This window comes from Podarcis cretensis (assembly GCF_951804945.1).
Source record: "Podarcis cretensis genome assembly, chromosome: 1".
In the NCBI taxonomy this organism is placed as follows: Eukaryota; Metazoa; Chordata; class Lepidosauria; order Squamata; family Lacertidae; genus Podarcis; species Podarcis cretensis.
This window is the reverse complement of record NC_137170.1, coordinates 46,874,978-46,893,548: the sequence shown is the minus strand read 5'-3', so window position 1 is coordinate 46,893,548 and position 18,571 is coordinate 46,874,978. Positions and strand designations below refer to the sequence as shown.

General features: G+C 44.5%; 1 protein-coding gene across 4 annotated transcripts in view; it reads right to left on the bottom strand.

Annotated features, from left to right (window-relative positions):
- Positions 1-18,571, bottom strand: part of HEATR4 (HEAT repeat containing 4) — a 41,183-nt gene that overhangs the window by 18,116 nt on the left and 4,496 nt on the right. For all 4 annotated transcript variants that reach the window (XM_079989977.1, XM_079989979.1, XM_079989976.1 and 1 more), the window contains 10 exons: positions 17,663-17,850; positions 15,860-15,997; positions 13,812-14,015; positions 12,591-12,737; positions 10,283-10,471; positions 8,446-8,606; positions 7,160-7,264; positions 5,646-5,764; positions 4,080-4,260; positions 1,617-1,686 (listed from right to left, as the gene is read on the bottom strand). In XM_079989977.1, the coding sequence (XP_079846103.1) occupies positions 1,617-1,686; positions 4,080-4,260; positions 5,646-5,764; positions 7,160-7,264; positions 8,446-8,606; positions 10,283-10,471; positions 12,591-12,737; positions 13,812-14,015; positions 15,860-15,997; positions 17,663-17,850 (1,502 nt within the window). The remainder of the gene's footprint in view (positions 1-1,616; positions 1,687-4,079; positions 4,261-5,645; positions 5,765-7,159; positions 7,265-8,445; positions 8,607-10,282; positions 10,472-12,590; positions 12,738-13,811; positions 14,016-15,859; positions 15,998-17,662; positions 17,851-18,571) is intronic.

The window sequence follows — 18,571 nt, the reverse complement described above, 5'->3', positions numbered from 1 at the left end:
CCTAAAGTTCTACATCCTACACTCAGAAACAAAATGTTACCCTTTCTCCCTGAAGTGGAAGGAAGGAATTGCCTTATGGTGGGAATCTCTTTTGTGCTTCAACCTTCCTTGCAGCACAAAATAGATTATACCCAAATCATCTTTTGTAGATGCAGGTATTATTGCTGATCTTACTCATCTTTTTTTGGAAATCAAGCCACTGTTGACTTACTAAGTCAATGCCAGTCCAGGATTGTGCTCCTGGACATACTGTTTTTGGCAAAGTGTTAAATTAGAAAGCAGGATCTCTAACGCTGACTCTTTTAATGTGAAATTTCAGCAGCAGGAAAACGCTTTTGAGGCATGTAAAAAGTTCATTGTATCTGCTCACTAAATAAGTATGCTAGCTGTTGCAGTATCGGATAGGATGTTAAATATGGCTAGTTATTTTTGCACACAAACAGCAGCTGCCTCTGGGGCTGATAATTAAACCTTTCCTCCTTTGCTGCGGTTCTGAGGAAAATCCTTTGCCTGAATGTGTTATTTCAGAGGTGGGAAGCCTTTTTTAATAGCAATCTTCCAGGGGGCACGTACCAGTGTTGGGCAGGACAGAGGCAAAAGTGGGTAGATAAATGAATGTAAATTGCACCTTTATATAGTACACTATTTTCTACAGACACTCTTCTCAATCAAGAGTCACTATCAGAGGTCAAGAACACTTTACAGCCAAGTGAAAACATTCAAGGGGAGTGGGAAGGAAGGCCAGTGCGGGGAGTGGCCTGGGAAGAGACAGTGTGTTTGGGAGCGGTTATGCTCTGGGGAGAGTCCCAAGGATTAGACGGAGAGGCTTGGCAAGCCACATTTGGCTGCTGGGTCCAAGGTTCCCTGTTGCTGCACTATTTGCGTTGAGAGGAAATCCCCAATTGATACTAGCAGGAGGCATTTCCTCCCAGTGCAAATACTAGCTTCAGAGGTGGGATTTCCCTCAGGATCACAACAGGGGAGGAAATGGTTACATTCGCCAACCATGACTTGTTGTGATTCTGATAATCATATCCCTTCCCTTGCAGCTTTAATTTGCAGTTTTTAAAGTGTACATATTCAATGCAAGGTTGCAATTAATGGCATATCCAGCTTGGCCCCAAGGGAGTGTACCAAGAAGTCTCTGGTTGAAATCACTTAGCAGTTATCTCAAGAGGCTTAAGCAGAAGGCTTTGCTCTCAACATCAGACATATGCCTGTAGCATGAGAGATTAAAATATTCACTTATCCTACAGGGCTGTTACAAAGATAACTGGTGACAAACTGGATTTTAGTCTGTGGAAGCTGATACCATAATAATGTGATAGTCCATAAAAGGTCACAGAACTCTTTCCTGTTCTTGCTGCAGCAGAGACAGCTACTTCTCTGGAAACAATATGAGACAATATGAAGTGCTATATGCTTGAATGCTTGAAATATGCTATGTAAATGCTAACGCAGGATTATCACTAGTCTTGGGGCTGCTTCAGTCCTGATGATTAAAACATCCACAAATGAGGATCAGCATTTTTAGTGGAACTTGAACATCCCCATATTTTTTACAGGTTGGTTCTGCACATGAGAAGGAAATGATAGGATCCCAGCCTGTACAATACCTTTGATAGCTAGAGTCTTGATTTTCCAGAGAGGGTCAGTCTGCATTATCTTAAAAAGGCACCTGAGCACCTAAGAACAGCAACAACAAAAAAAGGTATTAGTTGACAGAACCTAGTTTGCATATTGTTTTAAACGGGATGGTTCACACCAAATAAATTACAAGACTGCCCCAATAGGGAATTCCAGACTGTAATATAAAGGCAGCAGGTAGGCACGATGAGGAACCCACCAAGCCAAACATCGCCCATCAGTTGTGTATTGTAACATTTTTGCAGGGCAGACAGGTAGCTCATTCAATTCCATTGTCTTGAAAAAGCCATCTTTCCATTATGTGCAGTATTTTCTTTTCCTGTCCAAGCCTCATAATAAAGAAGGAGAGAAACACAATAGCACATTTCTGCTTTCATTCACCCCATCAGAAGGTGAAGTTTTTAATATTTAATAGGGAATATTTATAGGGAAGTTTTTAATATTTAATGTTTTATTGTGTTTTATCTGCTGGAGCCATGGCAACCCAGTCGGATGGGCGATGTACAAATTATAATCATTATTATTATTCATCACATTCCTTTAACTTTCAATGGTGCTCAGAAGGTCTTGGCAAACTGTGCCTATAATATTTTTAGAAGATAAAGTATGGGAATGAATAAACACAGCTTATATTATTTTATTATTTTTAAGCACAGAAAATACAGACTATGGCGGGGTGGACTTTCAGAGACAGCTAACAGAAAGTCCACAAACCAGATCAAAGCCCCCAAGGAACTTCAGCTGGATTCATTGGCTCTACCAAAAAATACTTTGGGGATGTAGCAGAAATGTTTCCCTGGGACGAAACAGGATTGAGCTGGGATACGGAGCCTGTGGCCCTCCAGATGCTCTTGGAGTAGAACTTCCATCACCTCTGATCATTGGCCATGCTGACTGGGACCGACAGGAGTTGGAGTCTAACAACATCTGGAGGGCCACAGGTTCTCTGTCTCTGGACAAGGGACTTTAATATAGATCTTGGCCCTAGGACCCCTGACCATTAGGTCCAGTCGTGGCCAACTCTGGGGTTGCGGCGCTCATCTCGCTTTATTGGCCGAGGGAGCCAGCGTACAGCTTCCGGGTCATGTGGCCAGCATGACTTAGCCGCTTCTGGCGAACCAGAGCAGTGCACGGAAACGCCGTTTACCTTCCCGCCTGGGTGGTACCTATTTATCTACTTGCACTTTGATGTGTTTTCAAACTGCTAGGTTGGCAGGAGCAGGGACCAAGCAACGGGAGCTCATCCCATCACGGGGATTCAAACCGCCGACCTTCTGATCGGCAAGTCCTAGGCTCTGTGGTTTAACCCACAGCGCAACCCGCGTCCCTGATCCAGCTCAAATTGCATGTAATGAAGTCTACATCAAAAGGAATAAGAACAGTCCGGTTGAATCAAACCAAAGGCCCATCTAGTCCAGCTTCCTGTACTCACAGTGGTCAACCAGATGCCTGTGAGAATCTTGCAAGCATTACCTGAATACAACAGCACTCTCCCCGCTTGCAATTCCCTGCAACTGGTATACAGAGGCACACTGCCTCTGACACATGTATCATGGCTGGCAGCCACTGATAGCCTTATTCTCCATGAATTTCCCTAATCCTCTTGGAAAAGCATCCAAGTTGTCGGCCACCATCTAAGGGGGGTGATTTCATAGTTTGACTATGTGTTGCATGAAGAAGGATCTTGTCTGTCCTGAATCTCCCATTAATTCAGATTTTTTTGGAGGGACCCAGGTTCTAGTATTATAGCAGAGGGAGAATAATTTCTCTTTACCCATTTTCTCCACATCATGCATCCAGGCAGAACCCAGCCTGAAAAAGAATCACAATGTAGATGTTGCATTATACATCCAGATGCGCACCTGCATTTATACCAGATCTACTATGCATATAGAAGGTTGGTTCCCCCCAAATAACCAGTGAGGAAGATATATTGTTCCAGCCCTGGACTAGCGTCTGAAGAATAGTCTCTGAAGAAGCCACCCAGGCTGCATTCAAGAAAGGAGTTTATATTTATCTCCGCATATAGGGCTATTGCCAGTCATTTTGCTGGGACTGGCCCAAGAACATTTGGCACCTGAGGCAAACCACAAAATAGCATCCCCCCAGGTAGAAGGGGTGGGTGAAGATCTACATCAGGAATCAGCGGGAAATAAATGACCACTTTGGGAACAAAGGGTGGGAGAAGAACAGCAGTGCCTCCTATTCACCAAGAGGCTGATGCAAAGGAGGCATGGAGGGGGGTGCTGCCAAGGAGGCAGCAGATCTGGCCTCCAAGGAACAGCACCCCAGCTGTCTCTGCCACTGCAGCAGCATCAGAAGGCGATGCATTGTTTGGAGGCTGAATCTGCTGTCCCTGCAGATCCCGCCACCTGAGGCAGTCACCTCACCTTGCCTCGTGGGTGCACTGGCCCTACATTTTGAACACTCACCATCTCTTCTTTAATCTGAAGTTCTCCAGCTGCCCAGCAGGCTTCTTTTCGAACTGCTACAAAGTCATCAGTGAAACACTTTAGGAAGCCAGGGAGCAGCCTGGCCGTCATGAATTTCAGCCACCCAATCATTGAAAGAGCTTCCACCCTCATCCGGACATCTCCTCTTTTTAGCTTCTCCCTGAGGGCACAAGTGTGTTCTTAATGAACAATGGTTGAACTCAGTTATTAAGTCCTGGGCGTAAAGACTTCATTTGACATGAAGGGCCATTAATTATAACAAGTGTTAATAGAATCAGCAACAGCATAAACCCCTGTGTTCATGAGCTAGATGTGTTTAGCACATGCATAGGCAAACTCGGCCCTTCAGATGTTTTTGGCCTACAACTCCCATGATCCCTAGCTAACAGGACCAGTGGTCAGGGATGATGGGAATTGTAGTCCCAAAACATTTGGAGGGCCGAGTTTGCCTATGCCTAGTTTAGCATAAAAAACTGTAAAGTAATCACTGTGGTGCTGTCCAAATGTTGTTGGGCCCATCAGGACCAGACAGCATGGCCAACGGTTAGGGATGATGGGAGTTCTATCCCACCAACACCTGGAGGGCACCACTGTCACTTCCACGCTGGAGAAATCCTCTTTGGAGGAGGACCTGGAGCTCCCCAAGGCAAATGGAGCAGCAGGTTGTGTCAATTAACAGTCAGACAGAGCCAAACCTTTCATTGGCCACAGCCCTCCAACCTCCTCCTCAGGACACAGGAGGCCCCTGCACAGAATCAGAGGCAGAGGCTGATCAGCCGCTGAGTCTGGGGGAATGTAGGTGCCCACGGGTGCAGGCTCAGTCAGACTGCTGCCCTCCTCAAGAGAAAATGGCTACTTGTGAGTAAGAAGCTCCTCATTAACAAATGAACTCTTTAGGCAGCCTTGATGGCTTGCAGCTGTGCTCTAGGTTCCAAAGTAAACGCACCAGTGTAATCGCACCAGTTGCCTGATTTGAGTCCAGGCCCCAGTGTCTTGACCTTGGACTGATTCTGGATTTTGCCTCTCATGTTGCCCCTGTGCATTGCCTTCAGACAATCAGACCACTTCACATTATGGAGCAGAGGATCAATCAAGCTTTAGTTTTGTGCATTTAAAAGCATAACAACAATGGTTATTAACTTTATCCTATTTTGTCATTACTTAAGGGTGCAAATCCTGTAAATGACTTAGGCCAGCTAAGTGGCCTTAGGAAGCAGTATATATGATGCTCTGCTGGCAGAGATGGAGCTATGTCAATAGAATGATACTTACCCTGAAGGAACTACCTCCAGTACGTTGGCTGAAAACTCTTGCCAGGATATCTGTGGCACTGGGCACAAATGTGACTGTATAGGATTGCTCTGCCCATCAGTGAAGATGATGTTTCTAACATGCATATGGATCTCTATGCGTCTCATTTCAAATGCCATCAGACATTACTGAGGCCCTCTGTTTCCAATGCACTGTCTATCTGCATTTCAGAATCTTGCAGAGGAAATGTTTTGCTAGTGATTGAGATGTCTTACCACGTTGCACGGCTCTCACCTGAGTTGATCATGGACTTCTTTCCCAAGCTCCAAATGCCCCAAAGCCTTGGCAGCTGCCTGGCGTACATCAAACTTCCAATCTGTCCACATGAGCTGGACAATTTTGTTTTTTAGGTCCTACATAGAAGAACTAAGAGTAACTTTAGGCAACAGATAAACTGACACTGAAGAAGACAAAGATGATCATTAAAAAGCATTTATATACAGCTTAATATTTTTAAAAATGCTAAGCAGTATATAACATAAAGACAACAAGCAATGTCATTGAAACAGAATGCAACATAAAACCAGTAAAACAGTAGTATAAGAGTGTCCAGGCATTGGTTTGAAACAGCCACACCCTCTCCTAATTCAGATGTAACAGAAACAGAGCCCCAAATCTCCCCATAACACAACTGGCAGGAGGCTAGTCCATAGTTTCCCAATGCTGCTCTCTGAAAGCAGCGCTGTAGGAGAAGAACTGCTGCAACACAACCTTGCTTCACAAGGCATCATTTTAAAAGAGTACAACTGTTTCTGATGTCTGCATCTCTGCGGGGAGCGATGTAGAAAGCCTGGACACCTGGAAAAGTCTAGGAATCAAGGAAGCTGGCCCCCTTCATTGCTGGGTAGCCCTTTGGGAAGGAATGGATATTTTTTGGCAAGCCTAGGATTTCTGCCAGCAGTAGAAACCTTAACCTGTGCATCCCAAACCCAGTGCTCATATACAGAGCTGTGGTCCTACATAATGCAGGCTTAGATTCCAAGGTAAGTTAATTTAATAAGCTCATAAAAGGAAAGCTTCCCATTCCCTCTGTCTCTCTGAAGACACTGGAACCCTCCAAAAAGCCTACTCTGGAGGGCCAGTGGCCTCCTAAGCAATGCGGGTTGGGATGCAGTGGGCTGCTGGTGGACAAGGGGATCTTCCAAAATCAGACTTAGATCATAAAATAACTTAATAAAATCCACAGAAGGAAAGTTTTGTGATTCCCTCCCTTCTCCTTTTATCCCCAGGATACACCTGAGCCCAAGCCTCTGCTGTTTGGGAGGGCCTCCTGAGTCCCTGGTGAGGCTTTTCAGGGAACACACGGGGCTGGGTAGCGAGGAGGCAACAGGAAACTTTCCTTCCATGAGCTTCCTTCAGCTAATTTAGTTTAGGATTCAAACCAAAGAATTTTCTGTCTATATATTCACATCTCAGTCTTTACACATTGTTTCACTACCAGTGCCATTTAGGAGCAATTTTAAATGAATCAGATTTAATTTTTTTATGCTTAACGGTGGCATAACCACTGCAACAATTCCCCCCCCCCCCCTTAATTACTATGTGTATGTTGGTGCATGCCACAAATGAAGAGATGAGTGAAACATGTTTTTCCCTCACTCTGAACTGCCAAACAATGGAATCTCTAGTAAGCTTGAATCACGTCAGAAGGAATATTTGAATCTGCTAGTGCTTTGGTCATGAAAATTGCTCTAACAATATTCTCTTATGGATGTTATAGTATGTTAGGTTCGTGAGGCATAACTTACTTGGCTGACGCTCCCAGGAATACGTGAAAATGTTTTACAGGCCAAAACCCGATGCTTCCATTGGTAGCTGTTCAATTCGGATGCCAGTAAGCAATGAACCAAGCCCTGGAAGATTAAGCCAATCAGTGGAAAGCCAAAAAGCACTGAAGTATAGAAGAGGGACAGAGGCTTGCCAATATTTTAAGGAGAGGAGTTAGGACCACCGATGACCATTTTTGGAGCTGACTATGAGATAACAATGTGTGATAACTTCAAAGCATGCTGTTTGCTTTGAGGAACTGGTACTAATTGACCTGATTAACTCTACAGCTGAAACTCTTAGTGCGGCTTGTTATGAAACAAATACTAAACCATAGTAACAAATACTAAGCTGTATCAACAAAGCAGACAACAATTTCAGCATTGTAAAACACATACATCCTCAAGGCCTGGGCAAATTAACATGTTATCACCTGGCACTGAGTATAAAACAAATATGGCACCAGCAAACCTCTCTGGAGAAGGAGGCCACAACTGAAAGCCACTGTCTCTGATCATCATCTACCTTTCTTCAGATGATGTGGGGAACTCAGAGCAAGGCCTCGGAGGTTGATCTTAATATCCAGATAATTACAAATACACCATCAGTTCCTGTGCTTTCTTTCATTACAAGGAAAGAGACTGCTGCTGTAACTTCACCACTCAGGGAAAAGGGGTGAGCTATCCCTGTTTGTGATAGTATATAACAAACAGATGTCCTGCTGGAACCATTTTTTTAAATATACATATATACTAATGCTAAATTAGGAATTTTCCATTCAGATTTTAGCCACACACACACACACCCTTTAAAAAGAAAACACAATGTGAAGCCATTGTCCATGGCATTGTGATAATCTGGACTGGAATACTGCAAATAACCAGTCATCTGACTAATCTACTTGGAATCCAGGGAGAAATAATGTCATTGTTCACAAGATTATCATTAATCCCCATGGACAATCTGTTGAGTACAGCAACTGGCCTGGTCACTTATTCACAGACAGAAAGCAAAATAATTTTTGATGTGAACGTTCCCTGTGAGATTCTGTGCAAGGAAGCTGAACCTGCCCCTTGGGCCCAAGCCCACCAAAGTAGAACATCAAGTCTCATGCCTGTCTTTTCTGCAACATGCATGCCTTGTGCTACAAAGAGTGTCCAGTGTCTGTATTCAACAGTGGTGGGCAAGCCTGAGTCAAATAAATATCAGCAGGCCACAATGGTTGTGTGTTTCCAGCTTGTTCTTTCACCTGAGCCTTGATACTTACTGTTTGTCGGCTGAGTCGAGATAATAAAAGACAAGCCTGGTCTTCTGTGGCATCATCCTGCTGCTCAAAAATTTGAGTCAGGATCCTTTTCACTACATGGAAACTTCCATTGCCTTCCATTGCCAGGGCTTGAGCTGCAGTCCAACTGTCTGTACTATTACCTAATAGCAAAAGAATTACTAGTATATAATATGACGCTCTATAAAAAAGAATCTCATTCCAGCTTGGTCTAATGCAGTAGCGGGAAGCCTGGAACATTCCAGATCTTGCTGAACTACAGCTCCCATCATCCCTAGGGGCTGGTCATGCTGACTAGAGCCAGTGGGATTTGGAGTCCAATAAGATCTGAAGGGTCACAGGTTAGCCATCCCGGATCAGATGAAAGAACGCATAAAACTTTTAGTTTAATACACACACCACTTTTAATTATTAGAGTGTTTGCAGTCTAAGAAAGTAATTGGTAAGCACAGCAGGATTGTTGAAAAAGTTACACTGAGGCAGCATGAAGATGACATTTTGTCGCATATCCTCTTTTGATCTTAAAACATCTAGCTAACTATGATTAATAAATACTGTTGTTCTCAGTGGGTCAGGGAGAGCAGCAGGGCTTAATACAGTGCCATAGCCACTGCAGAATCCACAGCCCAGCAACTCTGGGATAGCTCAGTTGATAGAGCATGAGACTCTTCATCTCAGGGTTGTGGGTTTGAGCCCCATGTTGAGCAAAATCTTTCTGCACTGCAGAGGAGAGTGGACTAGGTGATTCTCGTGGTCCCTTGCAATTCTACGATTCTATGATTCTAATTTATGCTAGCCAGGAAGGAAAGTAGTGGGGGAGGGGTGAATGCCCCTTTTGCTGCTACAGTTCCCAGGGTGGCACAGCAAAGAAGACTGGATTGGGCCCACTGCCATCACATATGACAGCAAGGCCAGCTCACTGCATACTGGATCCTTTGCTAGTCCAGCTCCACACCTATTCCCACCTTTGAAAAGGCCATTTTAGGAGGAGGGGCATTCTGCCAGGAACCACTGTGGGGCTGGTGTACTGAGCCTGATTATCCTCTTCCAAAGCAACTACACTATTCCAAACTTATAAATGGTAAGCATAATGCTGGTGGTCAACAAAAGAGGTTCAAAGACTCTCTCAAAGCAAATCTTTTTTTAAAAACGTAGTATAAACACCGACAACTGGGAAACACTGGCCTGTGAGTGCTCTAAGTGAAGAACAGCTTTTACCAAAGGTGTCATGGGTTTTGAAGACGCTTGAACTCAGGATGAAAGGTAGAAATGCGCTAAGAGGAAGGCACATTTGGCAAATCCACACCGTGACCAACTCCCACCCAGAAACCAGTGTCCCCACTGTGGAAGGATGTGTGGGTCCAGAATTGGCCTCCACAGTCACTTACAGACTCACTTTAAAACTGTGTATATGGAAGACAATCTTATTCGGCTACGAGTGATCGCCAAAGAAGAAGAAGGTGTACCGAGACACTCCACAGTGGCCCCATCAAAGGCCAGCAGAGCCAGTCTGGGCTGTGCAGAGGGCCACTTCTGCCTCAACCAAACCCCTTCTAGCCTGGCAGATCAGGGCTTTGGATTGCAGCTTTAGCTGTGACTGACAGTGCAATCTTATACGTGTTTACTCAGAAGTATGCCCCATTGAGTCCCCAGGTACATGCATGTAGATTTACAATCTAACTATAGGTGGAGCCGGGCCCTAGTCTGGCTTCTTTTTGAATATTCTTTGTCAGATAAAATGTATTCATTGGCTTCGGAGATGCTTGATATCCACAAAACAGTTCCTATATGGAAGGAAGAGGAAAGTTATTTTGCTAACCATTTATCAGAGCATCCTTCATGATGGACCGTGCCACTGGATTCCACTCCCCCATGGCGTAGAAGCCCACCGCAGCAGCCATTCTCACATGAGCAGCCTTATCAAACAATGTATTTCTAAGCAAAGGCTGTATTTTCTTTGGTATATCTTCAACTTCTAAATTTTTGCCACCAGTTTCTATCCCTATTACTGAAAGAAAGAGCAGAACATTTGCATATACAGTGGTACCTCAGATTACATACACTTCAGGTTACATACACTTCAGGTTACAGACTCCACTAACCCAGAAATAGTGCTTCAGGTTAAGAACTTTGCTTCAGGATGAGAACAGAAATCACGCTCCGGCGGTGCGGCAGGAGCGGGAGGCCCCATTAGCTAAAGTAGTGCTTCAGGTTAAGAACAGTTTCAGGTTAAGTACAGACCTCTGGAACGAATTAAGTACTTAACCTGAGGTACCACTGTAAACATTTTTGCCTTCCTATGCAGGAACTATGCCAGCTTTTAAAAATAAGATGTTTCTTTTATTGATGGTCATTAAGCACTCATTTTATAAATATGCTCACTATGAAAACAGTACAGTGGTACCGCGGGTAACAGATGTTTCAGGTTACAGACTCTGCTAACCCAGAAATAGTACCTCAGCCAACATAGTTCTGTAACCTGAAGCGTATGTAACCCGAGGTACCACTGTACAGTGGTGCCTCACAAGACGAAATTAATCCGTTCCGCGAGTCTCTTCGTCTAGCGGTTTTTTCGTCTTGCGAAGCAAGCCCATTGACGGCTTAGCGGATTAGTGCTATTAGCGCTATTAGCGGCTTTTAGCGGCTTTTAGCGGCTTATCGGCTTGGCGGATCAGCTGATAAGCGGCTTAGAAAAAGGGGGGAAAGGAAAAAAACCCCGCAGGAACTCGCAAGACATTTTCGTCTTGCGAAGCAAGCCCATAGGGAAATTCGTTTTGCGATGCGCCTCCAAAACAGAAAACCCTTTCGTCTAGTGGGTTTTCCGTCTTGCGAGGCATTCGTCTTGCGGGGCACCACTGTACTAAAAATCCAGGAATCTAAATGGCTAGATTGGTATACATTGTCTGATACTCTTCCTGGTAAAGATGGATCATAAAATCATGCTGATAGCAGTTAACCAGAAATAGCTGGAACTTTTGCCCTTTGGACTTTCTGTCTTTCACATTGTTTGTTCATTCTTTGACTAATCCTTAGCTTCCAAAGTTCGCACAAGTGGAGTGGGTGGAGTGGGGGAAGAGGAAAAAGGAATGGTGACATTCAAAACAGTGCAATATGTTGGCCCAGAATTGGAAAACATTACGCAGAATTGGCCGGATTATCAGGGAAAATACGAAACCAGGACGAACAGAAGTTTTATGAAAGTTGGAGTAAATATTTGGTGTATATAAGAGACAATTGTAAAACCTTAAAGACACTGGCAGGATTAAACTAACTCTAACAGCATATGGCCAACCAGATAAACAAACAGAATACGTGATGTAAGAAAATGTACGATATTTACCGAAGGGGTGGAGGGAAGTCTGAAGCTTGGCAGAGCCAAAGATATATGTGAGATTTATTTGTATAATGAATGTATGTTTAATGAAAATCAATAAAAATGTATTGTTAAAAACAAAACAAAAACAGAAATGGTACCTCGGGTTAAGAACTTTGCTGCAGGATGAGAACAGAAATTGTGCGGTGGTGCGGTGGCGGCAGGAGACCCCATTAGCTAAAGTGGTGCTTCAGGTTAAGAACAGTTTCAGGTTAAGAACGGACCTCCAGAACAAATTAAGTTCTTAACCCGAGGTACCACTGCATGGCACTCTCAAGACCCTGTCCTCTGATGATTTCAGCAAGGTTCTCAAGTATTCATTCCAAAAAAAGCCTTCCCATTCTGACAGAAGAAGGCATAACTGCTGAGGAACATGGGGAAAAACAAATTCTATGATTTGGCCAAGAACCCAAAGTAAAAGACAGTGCTTTTCACCCTACAATGTTGGCACCTAGTCATTCAGACAATATGGTCCAAATATTTGGAGCAGTGTGATTACTTGGTTTCAACTGTACAATCCTAATAGTGCAATCATATACATCTTTACTGGAAAGTAAGTCTCACTGTGTTAAATTAAGCATTCTCCTTAATTTAGAGAGGATGACACCCTAGCTGTTTTGTCTATAAACCAGAGGTACTTGGATCCATGATAGTCTGTATTCCAGTCCTAAACAATTGTGCCACCTTACCAGCCTGCTATACCACAAAAACCACAACAAAAGTTACAACAGTTTCCAGTAGAAGCTGCTTATACCTGACTCATCACTTGCATCGTGGACTTCGTGGGGCCGCTCAAGCACAGCAGTTGCACAGGTAAGTATAGCATTGACCCGATTCTGAATGTGCACATCTGCCAAGTCTCTGATTAACCCTTCTATAGTTGCTGAATGCCATCGTGGACCTGAGCATTGAGAAGAAAAATGTCACACGGCGGCTGTGGCGCAGGAGAAAAAGAAACTGCCTCCTCCCAGGGGGAGGTGAGGACATTCGACAGATCATAATTGGGGGAATAGGTCACATTAAAAAAACTGCATTTGCTTGCATGGAGTTTTCTTTTTAATATATGGCGTAATGTGAAAGTGAGGGTGAATCTTTGATTTTGGCTGGCTTCCCTAGGGCCCGGGGGAGCAAACTTGGATCTTAGAGGAGTGAGCTAAACTAAACAATCACCAAACAATTATTGAAATATACCCCATGGCATTGCTTTTTGATGGAAGATTCACATTTGGAACACTAACTTGGAACACTAATTTGGAACACCATGGGAGACTCATATTTGGAATACTAACTCATTAAAAACTCAAAGATTGCTGCGCCATAAATCCTATCAAAAGAAGGAGAGTTGGCATGTGCTGAGAGAGTTGGGAGAGAGCCCAGAGCCTGAAAGATAAAATGGTGAAATGAAAGATGGGGCCACTGAGAGGACTATGCTGAAAATCAATTGAAGGAAAACAACACAGAATAAACTGCCTCCTGCATGTTAATAGAAAAATGGATTTGTTGGACATGATAAAGAGTCATACATCAGGACTGTGAAGATAAAACAATGGGTTAAGATAGGACTTATTAAACTGGGGGGGAAACAAGAGAGATGAATGCAGGAATAACTGAAAGAGATTTTCTCCAGACATCCAGAAGATGAGAAGTCCCCTTGAAATTTTTTAATTTGGAATGTATAACTACTGGCTTTAATGTTCGTATTATGATGTAGCAAGATTTGATCTGATTTGTTACCAGTTAGAATATTATTAATTGAAAATTAATAAAAAATATTTACGAAAAAGAGGAAGGGAAAATGTCACAATAAAACCCATAGGTGTGAATATCCATTGCAAATATGTGAGTTTGCAAGCTTTTATCAGCTGATCTAACGATACAAGTTAGTTATGTCATCTAATCACTATTGGCCATAGCAATGATAATCAATAGGAAAACAGTCGTTATTTCAATGGCCTATGGGCGATAAAATGCTCACCATATTTCCAAGCAGCCTTCCACTGTTCCAGCATAGTCTTACGGATACAGATTTCCTCAGACGCATCCAGATCAGTCTCTCCGTACAAATATCTTCTCTCTCTCTTAGCTGGTTCAAGGGATTCGGTTTCGCTCCCTTTGGTGAAGTGTTCAATGACAGAGGGAAGCGCTGCCCAATGGATGGCTCCCTTCTGCACCCTATGAACTGAACCAGCAGCGTTTCAGTGGAAATTGGTTAGTAGCAATCCATACTAACCCTTGCCAACAATGACATGAAGGGACACAGAAAGAAAAACTGGAACAGGGTTAAACATTGAGACTATTTCAACCTTGAAAATACTACCACCTCACATGTGGAGATTTGCAGCACTAGCTTATAAAATAATTGAGAAAGATGGCAGTGGTGTGGCTGATGGCCCAACAATAAATTAATTCAGGTAAGTCAAACCAGACCAATCAATTCAGGATTTTTATTATTAGGAAAATTCATTCGCTTTGTGAAATCAATTAAGGTTTTTTTAAAAAAACAGCCAGGCTCTCTTTCAATCCTATTTAGTCTAGAGAAAGTAAAGCAGAAGGAACTAGAGCTTGCCAAAAGTCCTGTTCCTGCAGAGGAGACAGGATCACAACCAGAGGTGGATTTAGGGGAGTGCGGCCAGTTTGGTTGAACTGGGCAAGGAGCCTCAGGGGCACCACAGGAGGCTGTGGAAGGTGAAGGGTGGGGAATGCCGAATTTTGCCATCACACAGGGCGCGTTGAAATTTGAGACCCCAAGGCCCACCTCTGCCATAACTGAGGGGAGGGGAGCTTCCCATTGAAAGGTAGAAGAACGCAGTACAGTGGTGCCCCGCAAGACGAACGCCTCGCAAGACGGAAAACCCGCTAGACGAAAGGGTTTTCCGTTTTGGAGGCGCTTCGCAAAACAAATTTCCCTATGGGCTTGCTTCGCAAGACAAAAATGTCTTGCGAATTCCTGCGGGTTTTTTTCCCTTCTCCCCCCCCCCTTTTCTAAGCCGCTAATCCGCTTATCAGCTGATCCGCTAAGCCGCTAAGCTGCTAAAAGCCGCTAAGCCGCTAATAGCGCTAATCCGCTAAGCCGTCAATGGGCTTGCTTCACAAGACGAAAAAAACGCCCTGTTAGCCGCCCTGAGCCCGGTTTCGGCTGGGCAGGATGGGATATAAATAAAATTTATCATTATTATTATTATTATTATTATTATTATTATTATTATTATTATTATTTCGTCTTGCGAGGCACCACTGTATAAAGATTAACATGGCCCTCCCTGTGTAGGGATGATCGCGGGGTGGGGAGTGGGGTTCGGAGGGAGCACACTCCCCACTCGCAGGCAGCCAGTCTGCCTGCACGCGTGACCTTGGGGTGCAGGGCACACTCCCCCTCACAGACAAGCCACAGCTGTCTGAACATCGTACCTCTGTCTAGCCTTTTGCGGTCTCAGTAGTCTGCAGTGCCCTGTCTGTAACCTTTGTCTCTGAGACCTTTTGTCTCCTTCATCATACACTGTGCAAGGGGAAAATGACACGCTGGAAACAGGTGCCAAAATAACTTTGTACCACCCCATGATCTCGGGATTGGAAGATGTGTAAAGGTCACAGCCCAAAATGTATCTCCTGGTTTGCATTTTTGTGTCAATAAAAGGAGGCTCTACAGAGCTGGCTGGCAGCTTGCTTGCAGCTCACCTGTGCACAGCTCCCCTGCATTTTCAACTTCTGCCTCATGTCCATCACTTCATCCCTGTGTAGAGAGCAGGGGCAGTGATCCATCTCAGAATACACTGAATAGGCAGAGGTGTACCTCCAAAGTCAGGAGAGACTAAGACAGAGCTGAGAGCCACGGCAAGGAATCCTGCATTGCTGTAAGTCTCTTGACATGTCTCTTATCCTAAAGCCCTAGAAGTGATCACTCTGGTATTCTGTGCCTCTTTCTTTGGAATCCCTACAGCTGGATCCTTCGGTGCATCAGTCAATTCTTTGTCCCAGTCTGTACTTGGACCCATGGGATGGAACAAGTATGTCATCACCTCTTACCTGTCTTTTTGGGTGGCATGAAGCTCCAGACCTCTGGAGGTCTTGGGTAGCATTGCTGGAGCTGTTTATAATATTCATAATGATTATCCATTACAATAAGATCCTTCTTGGTCTTTTGATGGACAATTTTGGCTGACCCTAAATACACAGAGAAGACAAAAGAAACCACAACTAGATAGGGATGATCCCGTTCCTGTTGCCCAGAACTTTATGGTGGCATATGAAAGGCAGTGTGGTGTAGGGGTTACAGTAAGAATAGTCAATGTCATGCCCTCCAGATGTTGAGGACTGCAACTCCCATCATCCTTGACCACTGGCTAAGCTGGCTGGACCTCATGGCAAAAGTTGTTGTTGTTGATCTGACGCCCCCTGGTTTCCGGTGTTGTTTGTTGTGTGTCCACGCCTGTCTGTACAAGGGAGGTTGGATGCTGCGTTTGGAGGGGTCGGATTGTTGTTGTTTAGTCGTTTAGCCGTGTCCGACTCTTCGTGACCCCATGGACCAGAGCACGCCAGGCACTCCTGTCTTCCTCTGCCTCCCGCAGTTTGGTCAAACTCATGCTGGTAGCTTCGAGAACACTGTCCAACCATCTCGTCCTCTGTCGTCCCCTTCTCCTTGTGCCCTCCATCTTTCCCAACATCAGGGTCTTTTCTAGGGAGTCTTCTCTTCTCATGAGGTGGCCAAAGTATTGGAGCCTCAGCTTCACGATCTGTCCTTCCAGTGAGCACTCAGGTCTGATTTCCTTAAGAATGGATATGTTTGATCTTCTTGCAGTCCATGGGACTCTCAAGAGTCTCCTCCAGCACCATAATTCAAAAGCATCCATTCTTCGGCGATCAGCCTTCTTTATGGTCCAGCTCTCACTTCCATACATCACTACTGGGAAAACCATGGCTTTAACTATAGGGACCTTTGTTGGCAAGGTGATGGGAAAAGTAGTCCACAACATTTGGAGTGCATCACATTGTACCTCTAGAATAGACTTGGGGGAGTCCTGGGGAGTTCAAATCACAGCACAGACACAAAGCTTACTGGGAGGCCATAGTCTGATCATTATAATTCAGCCTTCCCAAGGTTGCTGAGGTCTTTAAAGGTAGATGAGAATAAAACTGAAATAACGCACAAAACAGGTAAAGGTAAAGGGACCCCTGACCACTAGGTCCAGTCGTGACCGACTCTGGGGTTGCGGCACTCATGTCGCTTTATTGGCCGAGGGAGCCGGTGTACAGCTTCCGGGTCATGTGGCCAGCATGACCAAGCTGCTTCTGGCGAACCAGAGCAGTACACGGAAACGCCGTTTACCTTCCCACCCGAGTGGTACCTATTTATCTACTTGCACTTTGAAGTGCTTTTGAACTGCTAGGTTGGCAGGAGCAAGGACCGAGCAACGGGAACTCACCCTGTCGCGGGGATTCAAACTGACCTTCTGATCGGCAAGTCCTAGGCTCTGTGGTTTAACCCACAGCGCCACCCGTGTCCCTTCTCTTTTTAAAGGGACCCCTGACCATTAGAACGCACAAAATAAGTGCATACAAATAGTTCTCTCCTAATTTTCCTGGACTCAGCTACGTATAATATTTAAAAATGTGACAGAGAGCAACTTAGGATGGGATGGCAGAAAAATGACAGGATATGCACAGGCTACCAAGCATCACCAGAAATGTATTGAGCTGTGATTGTATGAATCCCACAGTTGATCCAATGCAGTTGATCATTGTGCAAGTACCGTAATCTTGGATCCAAATAATGCTTGGATCGTTCATATCTATACAATGCTAAGCAAAAGGAATTATAGTTCTACCTACCAAAATAGAGCTCTTGTTCAAACACGTTCTGGGTAGTGTATGAGTACTTTCCAACCCGGGCGCTCAGCCGTTCTCGAAGTTTAGTACGTGCCAGATGTCTGAGATCCTTCTTTGCTATATCATCCGCAGTTTTGTTTATATCAACTGAATCTTCCACACCACGCCCTCTCATGTGGAAAGATGGCCCCCTGCGAAATGAGAAGCATACTTCCAGCTGAGAGCACTGTACAATTTGCAATTCACTCAGAACAAGAACGCAGGTCATCACACACATATGGAAGCCTACCAGGTAGGGTTGTCAATTCTTGAAGTAAAGAATTTGGGTACCTGGGAAGGTCCCTTGGGCAAAGCCCAGAGGGGGATCACACTGCCATAAAGGCTAGCAGTCTCAAGCAGTGTTTTTTTTCTGGGGGGACGCAGGGGTAAGCATACCGCTCAACATTTTGTGAATCTAAGTTTGGCCTCATTGAGGGGCAGTATTTCAATACGAGTAGGAAAATGAGAGCACCCCTAAACATTTTTTTAGGAAAAAAGCACTGGTCTCAGGCAAGTTTGGGGACAGAATTCAGTGTGACCTGACAGAAAACAGAATTCTGCCCCGCAACGTGCCCAGTGCCCAGTATATGTAAAAGCTGCAAAGAATCCATCTTAAAGGGGGGGGGATCTAGAGTGATGGTGGAGAAACAGCATAGCCTCTTGCTTTTTTGGCACTTGCCCTAAAAACCAAACAATTATTTTTCTGTTTGGTTGCTTGGTTAGCATCCCTGAAGCCCCAGCCTCAGTGAATCACATGCCTTTGCTGTCTGCCAGGGTCTGCAGAAACACCACTCAATACAGGCTCATTTGGCTTGGGGAGCCACAAGTTGTATAGACCCAATATATACAAAAATAACAGCTGTTGCCAAGTTG